The sequence below is a fragment of the Phyllobates terribilis genome, unplaced genomic scaffold (assembly GCF_046119375.1).
Source record: "Phyllobates terribilis strain yellow unplaced genomic scaffold, ASM4611937v1 Scaffold_7__3_contigs__length_470593459, whole genome shotgun sequence".
NCBI lineage: Eukaryota > Metazoa > Chordata > Amphibia > Anura > Dendrobatidae > Phyllobates > Phyllobates terribilis.
The window spans coordinates 329958409-329985854 of NW_027362767.1; the positions used below are offsets into that span (position 1 = coordinate 329958409).

The following is a 27446-nucleotide window of genomic DNA, read 5'->3' on the forward strand; positions in this document are numbered from 1 at the left end:
CAGCCCTGGCTGCATGTATAACGGCACACAGTCCATTTATATGGCAGACCGCCAATCAGAATTACATATATAGTGATCACATCATTTGATTCTAAACATATTACAATAAAAATACATACAATTTTAATAGAAGCAATTCAAAAGATTTTAAATCCAAACGACATTTGAAGTGACATGTAAGATCAAAAACTTAGTAATGGAACATCAATTCTGGAACATCAATTCCCGTTTCATGTTAAGTCCATCTGGGTGGCATGTATTTAAATAGTACATCCAATAAGCCTCCCGGTCCAATAGACACCTTCTGGTATCACCTCCCCTGGGGTTAGCAGGCACCCTTTCTATGCCATATACCTGTACAGAGGAGATATCCTTGCTGTGGCCTGAAAGCATGAGGGATATTGCGATTTAGTCTCAGTTAAATTGTATATATCTGCTACGTGTTCCACAATGTGCTTCTTTAATTTGCGTATAGCACATCCTACATACAATTTATTACATGCAACGCATTTAATTACATAGACAACACGGTCACTATTGCAATTGATGTAATTCTGTATATTGAACCGCTGCAATCTGTCTGTTTTTGTAACTGAAACAAATAATACAACAAGCAAAACAGCGAGAGTAACACCCACCAATACTGAGATATGTTCTCACTCTGGATCAATACTAGACAGCAAATATAGTGAGAATCTAAAACATAACTTTTAATATATAATAGTTAAGAACAATAAACAGAAAATGCCACCCATAAAAAGAGATGGGTCTCAATGCTGGAATGATTATTACCATTAACACAACCAGAGGGTGTATACGGGGGAGACCATTAGGAGACCAGGACAGAGAGTGGAGGGACCCTCATTGATTATGCACCTAGCACTTTAGCATGTGACTTCTCTGAAAACAAAATAGTCCCCTGAGGATTTCACTTGGATGAAACTCGTAGGGACACCTAATAGGGAAAGTGCAGGGTCTCCATATAGGGCTAGCTGTGGACTGCCCTTGTCAGGGCGGGAGTTTTGTGGGGATAGTTTAATCTTGAGCCTAAAGGGACCAATAGGGGCCAGCTTATATAACTACTTGGTCAAGAAGGAACTCCACAGATAGCAACCTCCATCCCTGAGAAACAAAGAATGGGTGAGAGAATTCCATTTTGTTGACTTAATCAAGTATGAATTATTTTGAATGTGTAGGGTCTGCACTCAGACCTCACATTTGTGTTTCAAGAAATCTCTGTTTTTCATTTAAGTGTCTGGATTCCTGGAGATAGAAATAAATGATTAATCCATGGAATAAAGGGAAGAACAGAGATTTCCCCCTACTTTAATTGATGGATCTGTCTAAAAAGTTGGTGTTTCGGGGGAGGGCGATTAATTGTCTCCCCTGTATACACCATCTTCCTTCTACAGATTCTATCCAGAGCCTGGTCTTCACACCTGAAGACAGATTTCAAGCTCTTTATGTATTTTTACACATATTTAATATAGAGATGGTCCCCTGGCTGTGTTAATGGTAGTAATCATTCCAGCATTGAGACCCATCTCTTTTTATGGGTGGCATTTTCTGTTTATTGTTCTTCACTATTATATATTAAAAGTTATGTTTTGGATTCTCACTATATTTGCTGTCTAGTAAATGAAACGAAGCAACACATACCGCAGCGGCTAAAGCCGCATCTATAAAAGCCCTTGCAATTAAGCCAGGTATGGCGTTGCTTTGTAGAACTGCAAAGCCTAGGGGATAAAATATTTCCCAATGTTTGTGCCCCTTTTGGCTACCACTGAGCAACCAGAATTTAAGATTTTGGACATAGTAATGTCCTCATGTAGAATTGGTAAGTATTTCATAATGATTTTTTTGATTTGACAAAATTGAGGACTTCATTTTAAAGACAACACAGGTTTTTTTTTAGTGTGGAAATATTATTTTTCTGGTCAGGAATTTTAATTAGATTTAATCCTATTTTCTTTTTTTATTATATTTGATGCTATGTTCATGGTCCAAGATGGATGTCCCCTATTTCTAAGTTTTGTATTGCATTCTGCAGTTTCACTATTTAATTTACCTGTGTCACTACAGTTACACTGATTCTGGTGAACTCACAGTCAAAGCAATTCCAATGGGTATGCTGTGGGTGTCCACTCGCAGCATGTAATATTGTATTACCCAATAATGGTTTGGAAAAAGAAGTGGAAATACAGCCATCAGCTCCCTCCAATTTGAGATCTAGAAAGATAATGGATGTAGGGGGAAAGTCATATGTAAACAGCAAATTATATGCATTGTCATTGATATTTCGTATAAATTCCGGTATGGCAGACATATCACTCCTCCAGATGAAGATGAGGTCATCGATATATCTGCCATACCAAAACAAATGATGCAAAAAGGGATTAATTGGAGTGTACAGACATTCAAGTTCCCGTTAGGACAATACCAGGTTAGCGAGGGACGCCTTCTGGTATCGGGGGCGGTGATACCAGAAGGCGTCTATTTGACCGGGAGGCTTATTGGATGTACTATTTAAATACATGCCACCCAAATGGACTGAACATGCGACAAGAATTGATGTTCCATTACTAAGTTTTTGATCTTACATGTCACTTCAAATGTCGTTTAGATTTTAAATGTTTTGTATTGCTTCTATTATAATTATATGCATTTTTTTGTAATATGTTTAAAATTAAATCATGTGAACACTATGTAATTCTGATTGGCGGTCTACCATATAAATGGACTGTGTGTCCTGAATACAGTAGACTATTTGCATGCATGTAAGAAACCAAAATTAACTATACTTAGATAGTGACTATGGGCTGTTAACCTTACAGAGAACCTTTCACCAGATCAAAAGTGACCAGTTTTTGCTTTTATTTTATTTTTGCTGCTCTAGTATTCTCTCCTTTTTTTTTTATTTGCCATAGGAGACTGGCCTTTTTATTTAGTGCAAATATTTTTTGTCATTTACAAAGGGGGCATGTCTCAGAGGATCATGTGGGGCGTGTATTTAGGCTGCTCTGCTTTGTTACCCTGTAATCAACCCCCCCTTGGTAAAGACCATAAAAATTATCACCAAGTACAAAAGCCCATATCTCTCGAATGGTAAAGTGGATTGAAAAAAAAATCAACTAAGGGAATATTCCAGGGGAGCAGAAGGCATAAAAGAAGAGCAAAAATTGGACACTTTTGACCTTCCTCAATGGTCCTCTTCAAAGTTAATCTGTTCCTGGAAAAAAAAAAAAATTTCTTACTACGAAATAAACATTGGGGAGGAAAAAAGGTATACCAACACCTACGTTTTGACATCCAGTTGTCCCATAAGGGTTTACGAACACAAAGCATATGCTGGGAGTATTTCTTCCTCACTTATCAATTCTATGTTTGGATAAATGTGAGATACAAAATTCTCGTCAGGCGGGAATCCACTGATCATTTTAGTACACAAGGAGTCTGTATTGGAACCAGTAACTTTCATTACACTACGTGTAATATTCTGACTTTGGAAGAGTGAACAAACATGGATGCGGAATTGTACCCCAGTTTCACGTAGTTGCAGGCAAATACTAGCTTCAGAAACGCCAATATTCTGCTGTCCTAGCCAGGGTAAGCATACTTTTAGATGGCAATATTCCCTAATACATTTTTAATGCACCTTCCCAATTTTGAAAAGTGTCCAGAAAAAGGAGCCTGGCCAAGAAAAGTAAAATAATAAATGGTCATTCATTCATTTGACTGTTTTGTCACAAAATGTTGGTGTAGAATATTGCCAGAGTTAGACTGGTTGAATGATCAGTTTCCTAAAGGCCATGATACACATTTGATTAAAGTCCACAGAACGTGCCAATATCAGCGGGATTGGCCAACCATTGACTCTATATGGCGTTGGGGGGGAGTAAGGATCATTCACTTTAAATTGAAATGACTGACCACCTTGTTCTCCTGGAAATAAGCTGCTGCCCGAAGCTTCTGGCAGTGGCTTTCTCCTCTCTCCTCATAGAAAACACATGAACACTCTGTCAAGCATTCATATGTATGGGGGAGTAAAGAAATCTACTGGCCAAACAAGCAGTCCGTACACCACTGCAACACTGTTATCTTATGTGTGTAGCCAGCGTAAAGGGAACCTATCAGGACAATTTTACCAATGACTCTAGCAGTGAAGGTTCCCAGTCCAACAATAAAACCGACACTTGTAGTAATCTGATATGCCACTCGGCATACACTCACTCGCCCCCAAAGCACTTCCAGGTAAATTTGCATGCGGCTTCAAAGCTTTATTTCTTGGTGCTGGCACATTGGAGTACTACAGAATGGGTATGCTTTTTTATTGCTGTTCTAGGACCTATAAAACTTGTACCTCTAGTTTCAGTAGAAAAAATGGTCTCAACATGTTTAATTTAAAGGCGTTTTTGTGCCGTCATCTCTGGCAGAGCTCCATTATTGGCTACGGCACTATCAATGTGACTTCGGCACTCCAAACAATAATAGACACCGGGAGCATCGGCGAAACTCAGCGCTAGATCTAGCGCTAGGGAGGGGGGAATAAAAGCCAGGAAGATAGGTTTTCCAAAACCGGAGAATCCCTTTTGAGGATCTATTCACATGTATGATGTGGTGTACATTTACAGCCAAAGCCAAAACTGTGCGCCTGATCCAACATGCAAAATTGGAGCCCAATGGACTTCATTTACTTGGGCTATTTATTAGACGCCGGCACAGCCGCTGAGTTTTCCCATGGTAAGTCGCTTCAGGAAACCGCCAGTGGCTTTGCTGTCGTTCTTGCGCCTCCAGCGCCTTTTACTCCATTCGCTGAAGTATAGTGCAACAGAACTTTCCACAGAATGGCCCATTGCAGATGTGAATGTTACACCTGATAAGATGTTGGTGATGAGTATATGATGGATGTTATCTCATGGACTAACGAAATTACTGTTCCTTTTTCAGTGAAATATTCTGCTTTGGAACATCAGTCTGCTGCTACGCCAACAGGAGACCCATCAAAAGTGTGAACACCATAGCCTTAGGATTCCCACACCAGTTATATTACCAGCTGCACCTATGGGAACCTTTGTGGAAAAAAGCCGAGTAGGAAGATGTAAACTTTCCCATAGCTGCCAATGACAATTGTCTTCACTTCCAAAATGACAGACTCTGGTAGCTGTGGGAAATCTGGTTTCCTTGCCACCCTCTAACATAAATGCTACCCCTTCATTTTCTCTGGGGGACTGTAGATTTGTTTCCTATTTATTGGGCTTCATCGCTCATCTTAAGCTTAGGATTTGTGTCCAAGGTATTAAATAATTCCTTTTAATGTGCTGCTAGTTTACATTTTAGCTTTTTAGGGTTATATTTTTTTATTTATTTAATATGAGTTGCTACTAAACCAACATTATTTAAAAGCTATGTGCACCTTTATGACTTATTTTTTATAGCACCAATGCATTATGAAACTGTAGGGAATGAACAAGTGTCCATATATATCTATGGTAAGAGACAACCACCATAGTATGATCCTGCAGTCATTTAGGTTTGGAAGTTTTTTGTATGAACAGTATGACCTGTGAGATCTGACTACACATCTGTTGTCTGTTACCATGGAGTTGCAAGCAAAACAATTGGAAAATTAAGCTATGTGTACCCTTAATTCATATTTTTTTCATTTTGGATGTATTGGAGCAATAAAAAAAATACTTTTCAGGGTGTTCATAGCCATTGAAACATCACCTTTAATTAATATTTGCTATATTGCAAGCACATTTTTATTATAGCTTTACTTTTAATTATGACTGAATATAAGCACTGCTCTGCTCAATATCACAATAATAGCCGATGTTCATTTACTCTTCAGCATCCAAGTAAATAACCAATGCCTGACTTGAGTGTGTAGAATGGGGCAGGGTTAGCAGAGTCATTTCATTACAGTTAAACAGTAGGGACTCTAGTAACACTATACACATAGATGAAGGTGTAACCAATATCCCTGTAGGCATCTACCATTATCTCACACTCATTATAGCTGCCATAAAACACACACTTTTGTGCTACACCGTCTATGAAGATAACGGTCCTCAGAGAATTTCTCAGTAATAATAAGAATCATGTACAGAACTATTATTTTTTTTATACTTTCATTTCATTAAGCCGCTGTGTGACAGTGACACTTCATGTATTGATATAGCACTCCGAGAATACGATGCGTGCTCCTATACATCATACTCTTGCTACATAGTGAGAAAGATAGTAATTGGAAGTAAAGGTAACGAGTACGTAAAAATAAGACCAATGCAGCTTGTTGATGGTTTCCAGGTAGTAAATGTAGAAATATGCTTTTTACATTTACGGACGATGCCACCAACATTTATTAAAGCTGACGTTACATATTTAAATTCTACCAAAAAGGAAACCCAAGAAAGCATTTGCTTGAGCAATGTCTTGTTAATGCACTAACCTGCATACTTATTGTGTTTGACTTGTAAAGACTTATTAGCATTTTTAATACTTTGCCAATTTTCTTATTTCCGGTGTTCTCTCAAACCACTGTCTGTCTGGATGAGACTTGGTACAGCGCAAAGTATATTTTCTTTCATGTTTGACACTGGATGTAGCCCTGCAAATATAATAAAGGGGTGTCCAGGATCAGAAAAAAAAGGTCTCGTTTCCCAGAAACAGTGCCGCTGTCATCCTTGGGCTAACACCGGCATTGCAGATTTTACTCGCTCAGTTTGGCTGAGCTGCATTACTAGACACGGTCTGTAGTATCGTGCTGATTTTCACAAAAAGAATCATGCTCTTTTCTTCTAATCCTGACACCTGTCATCGATTTCACCCCTGTTTTAAGTAATGAGTGTTTCTAAATTTGGTGCCTTGCTAATTTGATCATTTTGATAAAATCTAACACTAATATTTTTTTTTAATTTTGTGTCACTCACATATTCTTGAATTTCTCTGCTCTTTCTGAGCACATTCTATACTTAAATGTAAATAAATGGGTAAAAAATAGATATTCTGGTTAAGGCTAAATTTATGTCCCATTAGATTGTGAAGAAGACATTTTTTGAGCACTGTAATCCTGTGATGGGTATAAGACATCTTATATTTATCATTAAGAAAAGAATGAAAATCACAAAATATTGAGCAGTGTCCCTGATCCAAACTCCATAGCAGGAGAAACTACTCCTCATACATACTGAAGTGTAATTGTACTGTTTAAAAAAAATTTGAGGTCTCTACTCGAGTAAACACATAAAGCAAAGCCACACTAAGGAGAATTAAAATTCCCCCAAAAATTCAAGAAAAAACACAGCAAAATAAGGCAGCAGTGTTTACCTGCCCAGATCTTCAGAACTAAATGCACTACCAGGGTGCAGCAAACCCACATAAAGATGGAGGCAGCACAGGTGCAAAATACTGATGAGACAGTCACTCACAACCTACCATTTCATGGAGGGGGTGACTGCTTAGTATTTGAATTGCACACAAAAAGGCTTGTATATGGCGCTGTTCATACTAGGGTAGTGCACAGTGTCTGGCTTTCAGCCTATTAGTAACACCCATACTATTAGATTAGGCGGGCTGCCCGGTACTATCCAAGTGCACCCCCATGGGAATAGACACCCCAGTTTACAATGCCTGCACTGATGGGCCCAGCTGCACCCTGGAATAAAAAAGTGCAAAAATACATAAATATAATATGAGGTATTCGTTGATATTTTGGCCAAAATATGTAAGCTCGAGTTTACCATTGATCTAAATCAGTGTTTCTCAAACTCCAGTCCTGACGGCCACCAGCCGATCCCGATTTCGGGATTTCTTTAGTATTCCACTTTATAGTATTGTACAGAAGCTGGGGCAATTTCTGCTGCCTTGATTATTCCAAGGAGATCCTGAAAATCTGATCTGTTGGGGTCATGAAGGAGGACTGGAGTTTAGGAAACACTGATCTAGAGCAGGGTTCCCCAACTCCAGTCCTCAAGGCCCACCAACAGGTCATGTTTTCAGGATTTCCTTAGTATTGCACAGGTGATGGAATTATTGCCTGTGCAGGTGATGCAATTATCACCTGTGTAATACTAAGGAAATCCTGAAAACATGACCTGTTGGTGGGCCTTGAGGACTGGAGTTGGGGAACCCTGATCTAGAGCATCTTACCTTAGGACTATATTTGGATTGTTCCAATGCTTTTGTTGCCCCATTAGTGACATTGGGTATCAAAGATTTTTACATCTTTATTGAAGAATTTATGCTTCTTTATGTTTTCGTCTTTTTAGGAGTCAAGCAAAATGATTTGCAGGAGTTTGGTGCAGTGACCAGGTTGGTAAGTCCGCTTCTGCCTGACCAGAACCCTGTGAACCTCCAACCTGCCGGCACCACCCTGGTGCCTCTTCTGAGTTGTAGGCCTAGGGTGACATCATATGTGCATCACATCACAATGACCATGTTGCACCTACAAATCCGAGGCGGCACCGGGGATGGTGGCTAGAAGGAGGAGAGCCTCAGGATTCTGGTCTGGCAGCCACAAACTACCAACTTGGCTGCTGGATCAGGGTCCATCTCTAGTCTTTGGTGGGCTCCTGGGTACTAACAATCAAAATTTCTGACATGTCTCCCTAAGACCCCCTATTTGCTAAACTAAAGAAGCGGACAAACTCTTATCTTTCGACAATAAAGATGGACTCCATAGATTTTCTATTGAATCTGACATTAAGCCTGCTATGCCCATTGAGATGGCTGTCGAACAAATGATGGTTCTGCTAATTTTGGCTACCTCTCTCATAGAGAACACAGGAGCGCTCCTGTGTATGGTAGAACCACTGCTAGATATTTCTGGTGATGGATTATCTCATGGATCAGTAGACCTGTCGGATCCTTAAATCTCTTCAAAATTAATTGTCTGAGGCCCCCCATACACATTAGACCGAAAGGGTCAATATCAGTGGGTTTGGCTGACAATTAGTCTGCTCTCCTCAAAGAATGAAGTCCCCATACAGAGTTTAGGTGAGTGCTTCCACGCCTTTAGTTTAGTGATTGTTTTTGGCCTTTAACACCCAAATCTGACATATCAAAAATTAGTTTAATTTAAATGTACAGTTACTCTTCAAATAAGTGTTGCTGATATCTATGGAAGCTTCAGACTATTTGTAATGTGACCGGCAAATCCAATAGTAATAACACAGAACATTGCGCAACAGAATTTGAATAATAAAGGAATTGATGATGAAAGTTGCCCCTAAAGGGCTTGTCCCACAATTATATGTAACATATATTTCTCTGTTAGATCTGGCGCTGACACTTGTTCTAGACTCTGTCATCACATCTTGTTGTGGCACCGGTTACTGTTCCTTTGATTCTCTATCAGAAATCTGGGTGTTCTGAAAGAGAAATAGCAGGGGAGCGAAATACCAGGTCGGTAACGGCCATAGCGGTCTGCAGGATCTGACGCAGGAAATGATGATTTTATCATAGGACAATCTCTTCAGGTTTCACAACTATTGGTAGAAGCTTTTGTGTAACAAATTGTCTAGCCTGGTCGTAGGCAACGGACTGTTTCTGAGTGATAAAACTTTGTGGCTTGACAAGAGTGGCATTTGACATCATGATCATAGGTGAGATGTGATTTCAGCAACTGCTGGGGGAAATGTATTAAAAATACTGTAAAAAAAAAAAAAAAAAAGTGATGATCTAGTGACCAGATGCTTTTATTTTCCAACGTGTCTGGTTCACATTGACACCACTATTGTTTTGTTTGCACCACATTTTATACTAATGCCCCTCTATGCCTACTGTTTGGTTTGAGTAAAAAAATTCTCAATACTGTGAAGGCTTCTTGGGGCAAAGCTTCCATGTAGCGCTGCTTCTTCATAGACATATACCGGTATTTCTTTAGGAGTAAGCGGTTAGTCTTATATTTTCTTTATGAAAGTATATAGTGGTTGTGTTAGTAGGCTTAGCAATCATTTATCAGATCGGTGTTATAGTTGCTAATGGGCAGAGGGACATTCATGGATTTGTGTTTTATTTACTTATGGGAGTCTGACGTCTTTGTCCAGGTAATTGTAATAGTCGTCCTGCCTATAATGTGTTTGTTCCGTGAGGAAGATCTCCGAATAGTTCATCCTGACCTGTGATACCCTACACAAAAAGTATGAATATTGATGATGAAGCCATGGTGAATACAGACTCCTGTGCATCTTATTCCACCCCTTAAAGGGGTTGTCCAATGAAAACAAGTTTTCACTAGTGATAAGCGCAAGTGTATGTCAGGCAATCCCCACATGTTTTGTGGGTGTCTAACAGCCGTGAAACATGTGGGGCGGGGACTCGAAAATCTCACTTGAGCACCCGCGATACTCTAGGCAAACTCTAGTAACGAGCACTTGCGCTCATCTCTAGTTATCACCAATGGAACCCACACCGATCAACAAAATGGGAAATTTCGTTCCTGACTGGGAAACCTTTATCCCGGTTACAAAATAAAGCAGCAGGTGGGATGTCCGACAGTTTCTTCATTCATTCCCTAAGAGCTGCTGGAAAAAGTTGAGCGCAGTGCTCTGCAGCCCCGTAGAGAATGAATGGAGCTGCAGTCAAGCATGTGCACTGCTGGATCATTCTGATGGGGATAAAAAAGTGCCCTGTTCTGCCAATCGTTGAGGGTCCCAGCGGTTGGACCACCACCAATCAACCAGTCATCACCTATCCTTTTGTTTTCAATGGTCAACCACTTATCAAAGGATATTGTGGTATGTTCACACGTGGCAGATTTCTTGCAGAAATTCCTGTAACTAAGTCCAGTTCATTCATCAGAGTGGGGCTCTTTCTGCAGCATATTCTAGATTTCTTAAAAACTATTTAGGTGAATGGGACACAGAAATGTCTGCAAAAAAGTGTGTGAATATATTAGATGATGGATTCCCACCACCTCTTCTTATTCTCGTCTACTTGCATTCAGGCCTCATGGTGACATGTAGCAGTTTTAGGCATTACTTCCTAGCGTGACTGATAAATGCTGCAATATGCAACTCATTTTGTAGTCTGTATGTGCAAATTTGATCCTCTTAACAAGAACATTCTGACTGTTAAGGAAATTATATGGACGTGCAGCCGAGAATCAATATTCTGCTTCACTTACTCAGGAGCAAGGTCGCCAAATACAATTAATGCGAGTTTGTAAAACAGCTTCTGTTCAGGATATTAAGCGCCAATGTAGACAAAGGAAATGAAGTGTTTGGAAATGTGATGCTCACCAAATAAAATGGTAACACAGATCACGGCTGGACAGTTTTTATTTGCGATGCACATAATCCAGGGCTCATCTACAGGATTTGATATTTCCTTATTTCACCTATGGACAAACATATGTGGACACCAATGTTAGTGTGCTTAACCTACGCCGTGGTCATACTTCATGGTTAAATCCAATATTGGATTAAACCAGGGTTATTAATTGTGTAAAATTTATCTAAAAATGGACAGATTAAATCAGTAATGAAATTATCAGAATGAACCTTACACCTATGTTTTCCATCTATCTCTGCTTTCCCTTTTATTTTGATTGACAGCCCACGCTTTATAGACCAAGAGAAAAGTGAAGATAGATGGAAAATAAGTAGGTGGGAAGGTGCACTGAACTGTTTGGCCACACCAAGGGTACACCAAGTCCTGCACTTAGATTGAACAGTAATTCTGTTCTGACAGACTCCCTTTAAAGAGAACCTGTCACCAGGTCAAAGTGGCCAGTTTTTGGTCTTATTTTTCTCCCGCTGATCCCCTGAGTATGCCGTTTTTTGCATGTCATATGGTTCAAAATATGGGTTTTTAATTTAGCGTTAACTTTTATGGACTTTTCCAAAGGGGTGTGGCTCACAGGATTCTCCTGGGGAATATGGGGGGGGTCTTTATGCTGCTCTTAATAATTAATATTTAAATTAATAACTACACCTACTTGGTAAAGACCACACAAATTAGCACTAAATAAAAAGGTCCAGATCTTTGAAACCATATGGAAGAAAAAAAACATCAATACTCGGTAGCAGCGGGAATAAAAAAAATAAGCACAAAACTGAAATCTTTGTACTCGTTCAAACTGACAATACAGTATGTACCGTGATCTTGAAGCTGGACTCTCTCTACTTCTGGACTAAAGGCCCCGTCACACTTAGCGATGCTGCAACGATCCCGACAACGATACGACCTGTCAGGGATCGTTGCTGCGTAGCTATGTGGTCGCTGGTGAGCTGTCAAACAGGCAGGCTCACCAACGATCAGGGGAGCAGCGACATCGTGGAAAGAATCTTTCCACAATGTCCTGCTCCTGGTTACCAGCCTGCTGAAGCAAGAGCAGGCTGGTAACTATGGTAAACATCGGGTTACTAGGGGCACACGCGCACCTAGTAACCCGATGTTTATCATGGTTACCAGCCTGATCGCTGCTCCCCTGGTCACACACAGCGATGTGTGCTGACCAGCGGGAGGGCAACGACCAAAAAATGGTCCAGGACACTTTGCAGCGATCAGCGACCTCACAGCTGGGGAAAATATCAAAACTTCACTTTTTTTTAATGGTATAAAATATGAAAATTAAAAAATGAAAAAAAACACGTAACTTTTTTGCAACAATTGAAAAAATGTGTGGTTTTTTTTGCCTTTTTTTTTACACTTTCGTTTTAGGCAGATTGATAATTGATTAATGCAAAATACTGTGTTTCAATATTTGGGGTACTTATATCCTGGGAAAAAGATGAAGAAATACAAATGGCTTTCGAATGGTGTTGAATATTGAGAAATATTCCAAGAATGTCCCCAAATCTAGCTACATGCTTTATGCAATATTCTGTTATGAACTTCATAAATTTGATAACAAATGTGATATATACCCTAAATGTACAAAGGTAAAGAGGATATTTTCTCCTTCCCCCATGACGGCACCACGGAGAGAGGTGATCCGCCCTTCAAGGACAGGAACCTACAGATAAAAGGGCGGTACCTCTCTCCCGCATCAGTTGGTTTCCTGTCCTTGACGGGATCCTACAGTCCGGAGGAGGCATACCTGCGGGGTGCCAGAAGATGGACGTCGTGGGATGCCAGGCCCGGCCAGTCCGATCGAGGCAGCGGGAGTCCCCTGCCTCGACTGGTGCGGTGTCCTGATGCTCCACCGCTGGGGTCAGTGGGCCTTTAGGGTGTGCGGAGGGGAGGGTCCAGACGAAGAGGACAGGACCTGTCGGAGCCGTCAAGGACTGTGCTGGACCCCCCTGGTTGCGGAGGTGAGAGCGCGGCCCGGCGGCGTGCATTTGAGCTTCCGGGTCTGCCCCACGGGGCGCCCCTGGATGACGCAGCGCTGCAATGCATGACTGGGTAGCCAGTCTGCACAGGCGCGGGCGCCCCCCCCCCCGCGCGCCGGGCGCTCCTGGGTGACGCAACGCCGCAATGCATGACTGGGTAGCCAGTCTGCGCAGGCGTGGGCATCGTCCTGCCGGTGCGGGGGAGGAGGGGGCGTCTGGTCACTACAGGCACTATGGGAGGGACTCCCAGTGCCTTAAAAGACAGCGAAGGACGCCAGTAGTTGCTGATCAGAGCTCTGGCACGCTGTGAAAAAAAAAAAAAAAAAATATATATATATATATATATATATATATATATATAAATAATGAGTGACCAGGAGCTACCTGAGGAGCAAGAACTACATCCTCAGTCGCCACCACCGCCAACCCAATGAAAGGTGGAAGCGGGCGCTCCGGCAGATCGTCGCAGCGCAGCAAGGACTCCACCTCGGCATCTTCCATGAGGACTCCATCTACAAAGATGGCTCCACCTCCTGAACCGGTACCCGCTCTTCCGTCTGGTTGGTAAGTGAGCTTCGTGAAAGTCCACTTTGTAACTAGGGGCCCTTGCTTTCTCTTTTGTCTCCTATAGGGAAAAAAAGAGTACAGGGAAAACAAAAAATAGGACTTGTGCACTATGCACTGAAGCCTTGCCCACTACTTGGGATAAGAGACTCTGCAGCTCCTGCATTGAGCAAACTATATGCGAGGGAACCCCCGAGATTTGCCTCTGAACTTAGAGACCTAATTAAACCGCAGGTCGAAAACAGGGGGGCAAAAGGTTAAGGAAAACTAAAAACATATCCCCCGAGTCCAGGTCTAGCAGTTCTGAGGATGGCGGAGATTCGGACACTTCCACCTCTTCCTCCTCCTCTTCCTCGTCTACAGATAGGGAAACAGCTCCGTCCTCCTCTATCGAGGAAACAGATAGCCTCCTCAAGGCTGTCAGGTCCACCATGGGATTAACAGATCCCCGGCCCAAAAAATCCATACCTTCCTAAAGGGTTCCTGGGAAGCCGCTGGTGGGGGGGGGTTAAAACCTGCGGTAGCTGCCACGTGTACTGCCAGGTCACTAATGGTCTGGCTGGATCAGCTTGAATCACAACTGAGGCAAAATACATCGAGAGACACAATCCTTGAATCTATCCCGATAATGAAAGGGGCAGCGGCCTTCCGGGCTGACGCCTCGGCGGACTCCGTCAGGTTAGGTGCTAAAGCGGCAGGGCTTGCTAACGCGGCTAGATGAGCCCTCTGGCTCAAATGTTGGCCCAGGGATCTGCAGACTAAATCTAGGTTGTGCTCCATCCCCTGTGAGGGCGAGTTTCTATTTGGGCCTGCCCTTGATGACATCTTGGTTAAGGCAGGGGACAATAAGAAGCGGTTTCCTATCCTGTCTAACACTGCTTACAGGAAACCTTTTCGGAGTAGAAGGTTTATACGTAGAAAGCCCCCTAAAGAACAGGATAGGTGGGAAGACAGGAGAAGGAAGACCAAGCGATTCCTATTTAACAAGCCCTCCAGTGATAACAGAAAGCCCCCCCCCCCCAATGAAGATTTGCCCCTGGTGGGGGGAAGGCTAGCAAGTTTTCTCCCGGCCTGGGAGCTAATATTCAACAGCTCATGGATTCTGAGCCTAATACAATCGGGCCTGAAACTCCAGTTCCTCAAATTCCCTCAGCAAAACTTTGTTATAACCCCCGAAAGGTCTTCAAACGAGGAGCAACTGGCCTTGGAGCAGGAAATCCAGGGACTGGTAGGGAAGACAGTCCTTCAGGAGGTCCCGGGGGGAGAAAGGCATGGGCTTCTATTCTCCATTATTCCTGAGAAAAAAAAACAGATGGGACATACAGGACGATTGTGAATCTAAAAAAGCTGAACCAACTGTTGAAGGTGGAAGCCTTCAAAATGGAAACAATAAAATCTTCAGTAAAAATGCTGTTTCCCTACATAGGACATACAAAACACCGCTGCGCCTGTACAAGGCGGGCTTGAGGGGAGATTCCAATTGCCCTAGATGTGGCACGGACCAGGCCGGACTGCTACACATGCTATGGTCATGCCCACGGTTGGTGGCTTATTGGTTGTTCGTTGTCAGCAAAATTGAGAGGGCTTATACATGTACAATTGACAGAAACCCAGTGCTGTGTGTTTTGGGGGAGGTGGATGGAATACCAGTCTCAGAACATTACAAAGTGACGATAGCGCGATTGCTATATGTGGCACGCAAACTAATAGCACGAAAATGGACAGATTCGGAACCCCCCACTAGGAGGGAATTTATTGCTCAGACACGTACGGTAATGCATTTAGAGGAAAGCATTTATAGGCGGAGGCATGGAGAGAGAACTTTTGGGAAAATATGGTCCGCATGGATGGCGGTAATATGATTGTCAATGTTCCCAGGTATGCCCGGCATAAGGAGTATTGGCGGGAGGGGGGAGAGGGTTTTGACTGTATTATTACACGTTATGTGAATTGTTATATGTATATTGATAACTGTTTGCTGTAAAATTTTTGAAACCTAAATAAAAATAATTGGTTTAAAAAAAAAAAAATAAAATGCTGTTTCCCAGTTGTTTCATGGCTGTCCTGGACTTAAAAGATGCTTATTATCACGTCCCGATACACAAAGACTACCGGAAGTTCCTCGGGGTAGCAGTTCCTATGGGTGGAGTGGTCAAACACTACCAATATACAGCCCTCCCATTCGGCATCGCCATAGCCCCAAGAGTCTTCACCAAAGTTGTTGCAGAGGTGATGGCTCATCTAACGGAACAGAACACCCTGGTCGTCCCATACCTAGACGACTTCCTGATAAAAGGCAGCTCCTTCCTAGACTGAAAATCCCATCTGAAAAAGGTCATGGATTCCTTGACTCGCTTAGGATGGCTTTTGAATCTGGAAAAGTCCAAAACAGAACCATGCCAAATACAGGAATACCTAGGCATCGTGCTGGATTCAAAAAGTCAGGAGTGTTTTTTCCCCAAGGGAAAATTCAAAAAATCTTAGGCCAGATATCACAGGCAAAGTCCCACCCGTCTATGTCCCTTCGGAAAGCCTTGTCCCTTCTAGGTTCCCTGACAGCATGCTTTCTGGCTGTCCAATGGGCTCAAATACATACCAGGACCCTTCAGAGGGAAATCCTAGAGGCAGAAAAAGCCCTAAAAGGGTGTTTAGAAGGGCTGTTAACGCTATCTGCAAAAACCACACTTTCCCTAGAGTGGTGGGGGAACATAGACAATCTAGCCCGGGGGATTCCTTGGACAATCCCAACACCGCAAATCCTGACCACAGATGCAAGTCCCGGGGGCTGGGGGGCTCACCTCAACAACCTGGTAGCTCAGGGGGTCTGGACAGAACGCCTAAAACTAATGTCCTCAAACATGAAGGAGCTCCTAGCAGTAGAGCGGGCACTCCGGGAGTTCATGCATACACTACAAGGACATCACGTAAGGGTCTTTTCAGACAACCGAGTAGTAGTGGCGTACCTGATTCACCAGGGGGGTACACGGTCCCATTCATGCAGACGACAGAGGTCATCTTTCACTTAGCCGAGGAGAACTTACAATCCCTATCCGCTCTACACATAAAAGGGATAGAAAATCGCACCGCAGACTTTGAGTCGGACACAGCTGAAGCAGGGCGAGTGGGTATTAAGTCAGTCAGTTTTTTGGCAGATTGTACAAAGGTGGGGCCGACCCTCTATAGATCTGTTCGCCAACAATCAGGACAAAAAAACACACTCTTTTTGCTCCCTAGATCCCAAAGGGTACCCCGTAGCCGTGGATGCCTTCATGATCCCATGGAATTACCCTCTAGCTTACGCTTTTCCTCAGACCGCTCTGATTCCAGCTGTTCTGAGGAAAATCAGAGAAGAGGAAGCGAGGGTAATCTTGATAGCCCCCTTTTGGCCAAAGAGGGCATGGTTTTCATGGCTGAGGAGGTTATCAATCTCCGACCCATGGGTTCTTCCGGAGCTCCCGGACCTTCTTTCTCAGGGTCCGGTCCTCCATCCTCGGGCGTCAAGCTTACACTTGACAGCCTGGAATTTGAGAGGGCTCTTCTGAAAGACAAAGGTTTCTCCCCAAATCTTATCACCACACTACTTCAAATAGAAAACCAGTCACCACCAAACTGTACGGGAAAACCTGGAAGAAATTCCTTTCCGTCTCAGGTTCCAGGTTGGGTGGGGAGGTTCCATTGACAGCCATCCTGGAATTTTTACAGAGGGGTTTGGAGCAGGGCCTGGCCACAAGTACCTTAAAAGTTCAAATTGCGGCCCTGGGAGCGCTCTATAATTTTGACCTAGCTAGGGATAGATGGGTATCTAGGTTTATTAAGGCATCCGCTAGATCCCGACCCATCCCATCCCGAAATACTACACCCCGGGATTTAAACTTGGTCCTTTCAGCTTTAACGGAGGCCCCTTTTGAACCCCTGTCGGAAGCATTCCTAAAAATTCTGTCCCTAAAAACAGCACTCTTGGTAGCTCTCACATCCGCACGTAGGGTTAGTGATATTCAGGCTCTATCGGCAGGCTCCCCCTTCACACAAATCTTGGAGGATAGGGTTATTCTGAAAACCGACCCTGCCTATCTACCAAAAGTGGCGTCAAGATTTCACAGGTCCCAGGAAATCACCCTTCCTTCTTTCTGCCCTAACCCTAGGAACACTAAAGAGAAGGTCTTGCATACACTAGACATCAGAAGGTGCCTAATCCAATATCTATAGGTGACACGAGTGTAGGCAGGATAGTTCTCTCTCTGTTTGCTTTCAGGGCCCTCGTAAGGGGAAGAAAGCTTCTAAGGGCACCCTGGCCAGATGGATAAGGGAGGCAATCACACTATCTTACTCCTCACGTGGAGAAGCTGGCCCGGAGAAACTGAAGGCCCACTTAACAAGAGCGGTGGCAGCCTCCTGGGCGGAGAAGGCCGGTGCTACGATAAAGCAGATATGTAGAGCGACAACCTGGTCTTCCCCCTCTACCTTCTTTAATCACTACCGGCTAGACTTAACCTCTTCTTCGGACCTTACTTTCGGGAGAAGGGTTCTAGAAGCTGTGGTCCCCCCCCTAATGAGTCACTTCTCTGTAATTCTCTCCGTGGTGCCGTCATGGGGAAGGGGGAAAGTTACTTACCGGTAACGGGATTTCTCAGAGCCCATGATGGCACCCGTACATTCCCTCCCTTCACGTGTGGGTGCGCACACTTATTAGTTACTTGTTGTAGCCACGTGGTGTGTCTGACTAGGTCTTAAATTGTAAAATTTCGTGATACTAACCTGGTGGTCCTCTCATGTTCTGTAAACAACTGTTGCGGGAGAGAGGCACCGCCCTTTTATCTGTAGGTTCCTGTCCTTGAAGGGCGGATCCCCTCTCTCCGTGGTGCAGTCATGGGCTCTGAGAAATCCCGCTACCGGTAAGTAACTACGTCTTTTCACATTGTAAATTGCACCAAAAAAACTCTTCTGACTTGCACCATATTTATGATGTATATTAAACACCTCCTATGACTATAGGCTGTGTCTTAGAAGGAAAGGGGCTTAACATTACATAGCAAGCCAAGTTACAGGCGGTGTGACTAGACAGTTATAAAGTTAGATTTATCAAACCGCATGAAACACTGATAAATTTGACACATTTTAGGACTGTCTAGTATTAAATTGAACGTGTTATCATGATTTAACCTGTTAAAGTTACTGACATATTGGCCCCGTTATACTGATTTAATGGATACCTGTAGTGAAAAAATCTGTAGCCTGGTTCTTGTTTAATTCACCTTTTGAAGTTTTGGTGCAATAGGCTCTTCATGCATCGGGGTGGGACTGTGGGTAGGGTCTTCGGCTCTGCTATGGCCCCCCTGCATTTGTATAAGCCTCCTGTTTTAAATTTTGCACTAGCGCCGCCCTTGCTCACATTCACGCCTGGCGTTCTGCAGCAAAATAGCGCCGGAGACGGTGCATGCTCAGATTGGGTTCTTGGCTCAATGACTAGCAGATATGCGATCTGCGCATCTGCCGCCATTTTGCTAGAGACCGTAAGGTTAATCTGAGTATGCGCCGCATCCAGCACCATTTTGCTGGAGAATACTGGGACATGTGTGCACAAGCGCCACCCCCGCTGGCGCAAAATTCAAGAAATGAGGCTCATATAAATGCGGCCTTTTCATTATATATATATATATTTATATATAAGAAAAACATGGATTTTTCTGGAATAAGACACCTTGATATATGATCCGATATTTTATTCAGCTTCCTATAATCTGCTCATATAGACGGTTCAGGAGGGTTGATCCTATTGGCAGATTCCCTTTAATACTTTAACAGTACTGTATATTTATATGACTACATATGCACTACACTGTTGCTGTCCACTTATTTCTCTTTACTTGCTTGTACAAAAGCAGTGCAGGAAAATATTAGTTATAAGTTTATTTTATAAGACTTTTTCCCATTTTTTTTTTTTTTTTTGTCCACAATTTTTGGTGCATTTCAATTAATTTTGCTGCAAATATTAACGAAAAAACTGCTGGTGCATAGTTCTGGAGCAAGAATGTTCATAAATGTATTAACATTCTTGTGCCAGAATCCTAAATATATCAAACTATGGCTGCAACTCTAAGTTATAGACCGTGCAAGCTGACACTTTTCCATAAATAACATTTTATTTTTTTCCCCAAAATCCAGAGTGCTACAGCTTTGTCCTTTTCTGCTTTTCCCCAAACTATTCTAGTCTTAACAAATGCACTTGCAATATGCTTCAAAATAAAAAAAAAGTTAATAAAGTGCAGGGGTGGATTAAGAGTAGCAAGGGCCCCGAGCAGTTTAGAAGGTGCGGGCCACACACACACACCTGACATGTCACATGATCCCCTGTGATAGATCATGTGATAGTTCACGTGAAATTAATTTGGCACAATATTAGTTATAATTTTTTTTAGGCTGTGTGCCCACTATGCGTTTTTTAAGCGTTTCCGCAGCGGAATTGCTTAAACGCTTGGTAGAAGGCCTGCCATGTTCCCCAATGATAATCCGCATGTGCTGTGCACATGCTGCGGAAATTTCCGCTGCGGATTATCATTGCGGAAAAATCCGCAGCACTACCAATTATTTTGCAGAAGCTCGGCGCTTTTGCCGCCATTGACTTGCATTGGAACGCATGGAATCCGCATCACTGCATCTGTACATGAAGAATCCATGCGTTTCAATGTGCGGATGGTACCCGGGTTTGGAGAAGAGGAGACTCTCCTCCGGACTCGGGTACCATAGAACCTGTATAAAAAGAATAAAATAAATATTATACTTACCTTCTGATGGACCCCGGTGTCTTTATCCAATGCGTCCTGGCTTGCCGGCAGCTCGCGATGGTCTGAAAAGGATCTGCCGTGACGTCATTTAGTCATGTGACGGGTCACGCGACCGCTGACGTCGGCAGGCCATCAGAAGGTAAGTATATATTTATTTTTTACCATTCTTTTACGGTCACACTATATAAATCCATGCCGGTTGCATGGATTTATATAGTGTGACCAAGTTGTCAAGCACTTTCCAAGTGATGCTAAAATCGCTTGGAAAGCGCTTGTCAACTCGCATGCGGAAATGCATGTGAAGAATGCTTCACATCCGCATGTCCCTGGCAGGAAAACGCATGTACAATCCGCATGTACAATCCGCATGCGTTTTTCCTGCCAGGGAGATGCAGAAACTCTCAAAAAAAAATCCTGAGCATTTCTGCATCGTGGGCACATAGCCTTGCATTAATTGTATGACTCAATATTGAGCACACGTAGCCATCTATACACAGCGGGAGGCCGCACGGCGCCCCCCAGAGACAGCAGGAGGCCGCACGGCGCCATCTATGCACAGCGGGAGGCCGCACGGCGCCCCCCCCAGAGACAGCAGGAGGCCGCACGGCGCCATCTATACACAGCGGGAGGCCGCACGGCGCCATCTATACACAGCAGGGGACCGCACGGCGCCATCTATACACAGCAGGGGACCGCACGGTGCCATCTATACACAGCAGGGGGCTTCACAGCGCCATCTATACACAGCGGGAGGCCGCACGGCGCCATCTATACACAGCGGGAGGCCGCACGGCGTCATCTATACACAGCAGGGGACCGCACGGTGCCATCTATACACAGCAGGGGGCCGCACTGTGCCATCTATACACAGCAGGGGGCGCACGGTGCCATCTATACAGCGGGAGGCCGCACGATGCCATCTATACACAGCGGGAGGCCGCACGATGCCATCTATACACAGCGGGAGGCCGCACGATGCCATCTATACACAGCGGGGGGTCGCACGATGCCACCTATACACAGCGGGAGGCCGCATTCAGTCACGCACGCACGCAGACATATACATACACGCATAAACACATTTGAAACACAAAAATACATATAAACAGACATCACACAATGATATCTGCCTGTGCACGCACACACACACACACGCACGCACGCACGCACACACACACACACACACACACACACACACCATCCCCCGGCTCGACTCCAGTCTTGCTCTTTTCCGGTGCAGCTCTGCAGGCCGGGTGCGCACTGCGTGACGTCACAGCTAGGAGACACGGCCGTGCACAGGGCCGTGTGTCCTAGCAGTGACGCGGCCGGGCCAGCACAGGGAAGTTAACTGCTGCAGTGCTGGCCTGGCCAGAGAAGAAGCAGCATCCGTGCACCGCTGCTGGGGGAGCGGTCCGGGCCCCCCCCCCTGCCAATGTCTGCCGGTATGTGCCAGGGCGCCGCACATATAATGAGGACAATCTGGCCATAGACACCCCGGAGCCCCGGGCCCCCTGGAGGTTCGGGGCCCTGGGCTGTAGCCCAGATCGTCCTCATTATTATAATCCGCCTATGATAAAGTGCTATGAACACACTGTATTCATATATTTTAAATGCTGAAATAAAGCATAAGTGAAGGAGCCCTAACACAAAATTTTGCTTTCAGCGGTGTCCCAGATTTTAATTTTTTTCTACTATGGGCCTAAAAACTAACAGGCAGGTAGTTGCTAACAAAGGCAACCACCTGCCTGTTCTATCTCTGCGCTCGCTCAGATCAGTCACAGATAGCAAAGGTCATGTCAACAGAGCAGCTCTTCTTCTGGGTTGCTCTGTTGACGGGATGTCATTGCTGACATCATACTGATTGATACCTTGTTCCCTGCTGTTAGGCAGCAGGGAACGGTCTGTCAATCAACATGACATCTTCAGTCACGACCCATCAACAGAGCAAAACGGAAGAGAAGCTGCTGCCCTGTTGACATGACGTCAGAGGAAGCCGCTGAATTGCCAGCAGGAGCGGTCTGTGCCTGCAGAGACAGTCACAACCTGCCTGTTAGTGCTTAGACCCATAGTAAAAAAAATAAATTAAATGGTCCTGGAAAATCCCTTTAAATGCAGAGATCTCTGGTTCTGTCTCCCTTAGCTCCAGTATTTAAGATTCAGCCAATAGTCCCAATCTATCTTGGAATCTATGTAAGCTGTTGTAAGAAGTCTTGTCTCTTACGGATTAGCCATATAACATTCTGCCAGGTTGCTCCAGAACATTGACAGCTACAAGGAAAAGCCGCTCCAGGTAATTTCCCCCCCCCCCCTCCCCATCCCCATAATATCATTAGTTCCTGAATCCTAATGCATAAGTTGATCAGATAAGTCTCATTGCATAAGTTGTGACATTTCTTGTGCAGTGGAGATCACAGATCCATCTTCAGTAATAATGGCAATTAAAAATTGGAATCTGAAGCAGAAAAAAACCCGCACGCACTAATGTGTGTCTCTCAACTTACATATGGGCAAGCAACAGGAGATATACAGGAGCTTGTATTTTCTCCCTTAGGGAAGAGGGAGCTTCTGGGCTAATTTTATGCATGAGATAATTCCCCTCTAGATGACTGTTTGCATCAAAGCTATGATCGGCTATTTTTTCTTTCCATTCTTGGGTGCACCAATTTGTCTTCAAACTCCAGAAATCAAATAAAAGATGAGACTGTAAGAAATTCTGATTTAAAAAAAAAAAAAAATTCATCTGTTTAAATACATTGCTGGTCCATGACCCTGCCGGTGTCTGAAGGCAAAATTAGAATGATTACAAGCAGAGAACGCTGCAATCATTAGTCAGCCGGATAAAAGTGGAACAAAAGAGGTTTCTGTAACCAAGAGGGAATAAACCTGCATTCATTTATCTATCTAGTTTATAAAAGTGATATAGATCATTCCTCTAGTGTCACACTCCTCCGCTCCTGATTCAGCTCACGTACTCCATTAACAGAAGCCTCCAAACACCAACACACACACACACACACACGCCTCTATGAAATTCTCCGCTCTCACAAAGCATGGCGTTCACTGACCCACTGGGCTGGGTATTAATGTGACCCAGGGATTTCTCATGGATACAGTCATCGTACCCGATTCTGGTGGTTTACCTCCTCCGCTGACATTGCTGCTCTGTTCCTCCTGCTTTCAGATGGTAACTACTGTACCATGGGGAGTGCAGGGTAAGTCTAAACCAGGGGAGCACAACATTTTTTGGTCCAAGCGCCACCACATTACCGTACTGAACCAATCCCAAAGGCCACAAAAAAAAAAAACTTAAAGGAACTTGTCACCAGGTTTGTCCCATATGAGGTAAGGCCAGTACCTTTCATTGAATATGCTGAATATAAGCCCCAATCCAACCTCCAAGACAAGAAAAAGATGTTTTTATAATACCTATAGGGCGGTTGTGTCTGATGAGCGTCGCGGTCTCCTCTCTTCTTGCGATGCCATGCTCGTTGCTTCATGTGGATGACACGTCCCTACTTCATGCACACAATCCCCGGCATCGCACTCCTACACAGGCGTACTTCTCTGATCTGTCCAGGGCAGAGCAAAGTATTGCAGTAGTTTAAGAAAACCTCACAGTAAAAGATAATGCCTTACCAACACCAGGTCAGATCACCAATGCACTGCAGGATGCAGCAGACCCCCCATGGTAAAGGCAGGGGCAGCACATGTGCAAAATACTGATGCAGACAGACACTCACTAACCTACCAATTCGTGGAGGGGGTGGCTGTGTAGTATTATACATGCACACCGATGGAGTCTGCATAGGGCGTCAGTCACACAGATGTATGATGCTCAGTGTCTGGCTTGCAGCCTATTGATGACGTGCATACTATTAGATCAGACTAAATGCATGCACCCCCACTGCAGTAGTTTACTCTGCCCTGGTCAGGGTGACGCTGGGGAGACTGTGTGGATGATGTAAAACGCGTCATCCACACGAAGCTAGAAGGACAGCAGCGATCGCAAGAGAGGAGGCACCAGACCAAGACAGCGACACCCATCGGACCCAACTGCCCCGTGGTTGAGTATAATAAAAGGATCTTTTCTTGTCTTGAAGGCCAGATTGGGGGCTTATATACAGCATATTAGAATGCTGTATATCAGTGCTGAAAAGTACTGGCTTTACATCATATAGGATAAACGTGGTGCCAGGTTCCTTATAAAAGGGTACTTACATGAATACATCACCAGAACAAAGTTTTGAGTATTAAATGAGGATGTGGAGAGTTTTTGTTCCCAAAAAAATCAGTGCGAACAAACACTAACATAGGCCTCCTTCACACGTCTTGCTGATTCCTGTGCAGGGAAAAAAAAGTACTGGTGAGATCGGTGGTCTGTGTCAGTGTGCCATCCATGTGTACGTATGTGATATCCATGTGTCAGTGTGCTGTCAGTATGATACTTATGGAATGAAATACAGATTAGAAATTAAAGAGTGCTAGGTATTAAAGATGTTCAAAGATCTAGATAGCGATGAGAAATATGATAGATATACAGTATATCTATCATATTTCTCATCGCTATCTTTTTTTTTTTTAAATAAAAACAGCATGGGCTCTCACTTAATTTTCAAAAATGGCAGAAGGAAAGCCCACGATGCAGAAAATTTCGGCAGCGTTTCTGCATGTTCTTGGCAGTAAAAACGCTTGCGGATTTTACACGCGTTTGACGCGTTTTGCAGTGTTTTTACATGCGGATTTGACTTGCGTTTTTCAAATGCATTGGGACCTCAAATCCGCATGCAAAAACGCACAAATAATGGACATGCTGCCGATTTTTCCGCAAGGAAAATCTGCTGCGGAAAATTCCGCAGCATGGGCACAGAACATGCAGATTTTTATTGGGGATCATGGGGCACTTATTACCAAGCGTTTTGCAAGCTTTTACGCTACAGAAATTCTGCATCAAAAACGCTTGAAAAACGCATAGTGGGCACACAGCCTAAGTGTTCTCAGGCTATTAATAGCAGCTCACAGCTGTTTGGTAGCCTTTACTGGTTAATTTACAGGGGATCCCAGAAAAAATGACATAGGGTCCTCCTATAATTACTAACCAGCAAAGGCTAAACAGACAGCTGTGCGCTGATCTTAATAGCCAGGGAAGTGGCCTGGGATATTGCTCCCCCTCTCCCAGGCTAAGAACATCAGCCCTCAGCCACCACAGAAATGGCGCTTCAATAATATACGCCAAATCTGGCAATTAACCTTGCTCTTCCCACTTGCCTTGGTGCAGTGACAAGTGGCGTAATAGGGTTGGGGTTGATGTCAGCTGTTTTATGGCCGCTGACATCAAGACCTGGGGTTAGTAATGGAGAGGCATCTATAACATAGTAACATAGTTTTTAAGGTTGAAGGAAGACTAAGTCCATCTAGTTCAACCCATAGCCTAGGCAAACACTAAGCTCCACATTGGGGAAAAAAATTCCTTCCCGACTCCATACGACAATCAGACTAGTTCCCTGGATCAACGCCCTATCAAGGAATCTAGTATATATAACCTGTAATATTATACTTTTCAAGAAAGGCATCCATGCCGTTCTTAAATTTTAGTAGTGAATCACTCATTACAACATCATGCGGCAGAGAGTTCCATAGTCTCACTGCTCTTACAGTAAAGAATCTGCGTCTGTGATTATGATTAAACCTTCTTTCCTCCAGACGTAGAAGATGCCCCCTTGTCCCCGTCTCAGGCCTCAAAGTAAAAAGATCAGTAGAAAGGTCTTTGTACTGTCCCCTCATATACTTGTACATAGTAATAAGATCACCCCTAAGCCTTCGTTTTTCCACAGTAAATAACCCCAAGTGTAATAACCTGTCTTGGTATTGCAGACCCCCCAGTCCTCTAATAACCTTGGTCGTTCCTCTCTGCACCCTCTCTAGTTCAGCTATGTCTTTCTTATACACCGGAGACCAGAACTGTACACAGTATTCTAAGTGTGGTCGCACTAGTGACTTGTATAGAGGTAAAATTATGTTCTCCTCATGAGCATCTATGCCTCTTTTAATGCATCCCATTATTTTATTTGCCTTTGCAGCAACTGCCTGACACTGGCCACTAAACGTGAGCTTGTCGTCCACCAATACACCCAGGTCTTTTTCAGTGACAGTTTTGCCCAGTGTTTTACAATTAAGCATATAATTATACATTTTATTTCCTCTGCCCAAGTGCATTACCGTACATTCATCCCCATTAAAGCTCATTTGCCATTTATCAGCCCAAGCTTCTAGTTTACATAGATCCTCCTGTAATATAAAATTGTCCTCCTCTGTATTGATTACCCTGCAGAGTTTAGTGTCATCTGCAAACATTGAAATATTACTCTGTATGCCCCCTACAAGGTCATTAATAAATGTTAAAAAGAAGGGGGCCCAATACTGACTCCTGTGGTACCCCACTGTTAACTGAGACCAAGTCTGAGTGTGTTCCATTAATAACCACCCTTTGTTTCCCATCACGGAGCCAGTTCTTAACCCACATACATATACACTGCTCAAAAAAATAAAGGGAACACTTAAACAACAGAATATAACTCCAAGTGAATCAAACTTCTGTGAAATCAAACTGTCCACTTAGGAAGCAACACTGATTGACAACCAATTTCACATGCTGTTGTGCAAATGGAATAGACAATATATGGAAATTATTGGCAATTATCAAGACACCCTCAATAAAGGAGTGTTTCTGCAGGTGGGGACCACAGACCACATCTCAGTACTAATGCTTTCTGGCTGATGTTTTTGTCACTTTTGAATGTTGGTTGTGCTTTCATACTCGTGGTAG

General features: G+C 43.7%; 1 protein-coding gene across 5 annotated transcripts in view; it reads left to right on the plus strand.

Moving 5' to 3' along the window:
* Nucleotides 1-9673, plus strand: part of CD99L2 (CD99 molecule like 2) — a 111614-nt gene extending 101941 nt beyond the window's left edge. For all 5 annotated transcript variants that reach the window (XM_073641206.1, XM_073641204.1, XM_073641205.1 and 2 more), the window contains one exon: nt 4948-9673. In XM_073641206.1, coding sequence (XP_073497307.1) covers nt 4948-5012 — 65 coding nt within the window. In that variant the 3' untranslated portion in view covers nt 5013-9673. The remainder of the gene's footprint in view (nt 1-4947) is intronic.
* Nucleotides 9674-27446: the final 17773 nt, after the last annotated feature.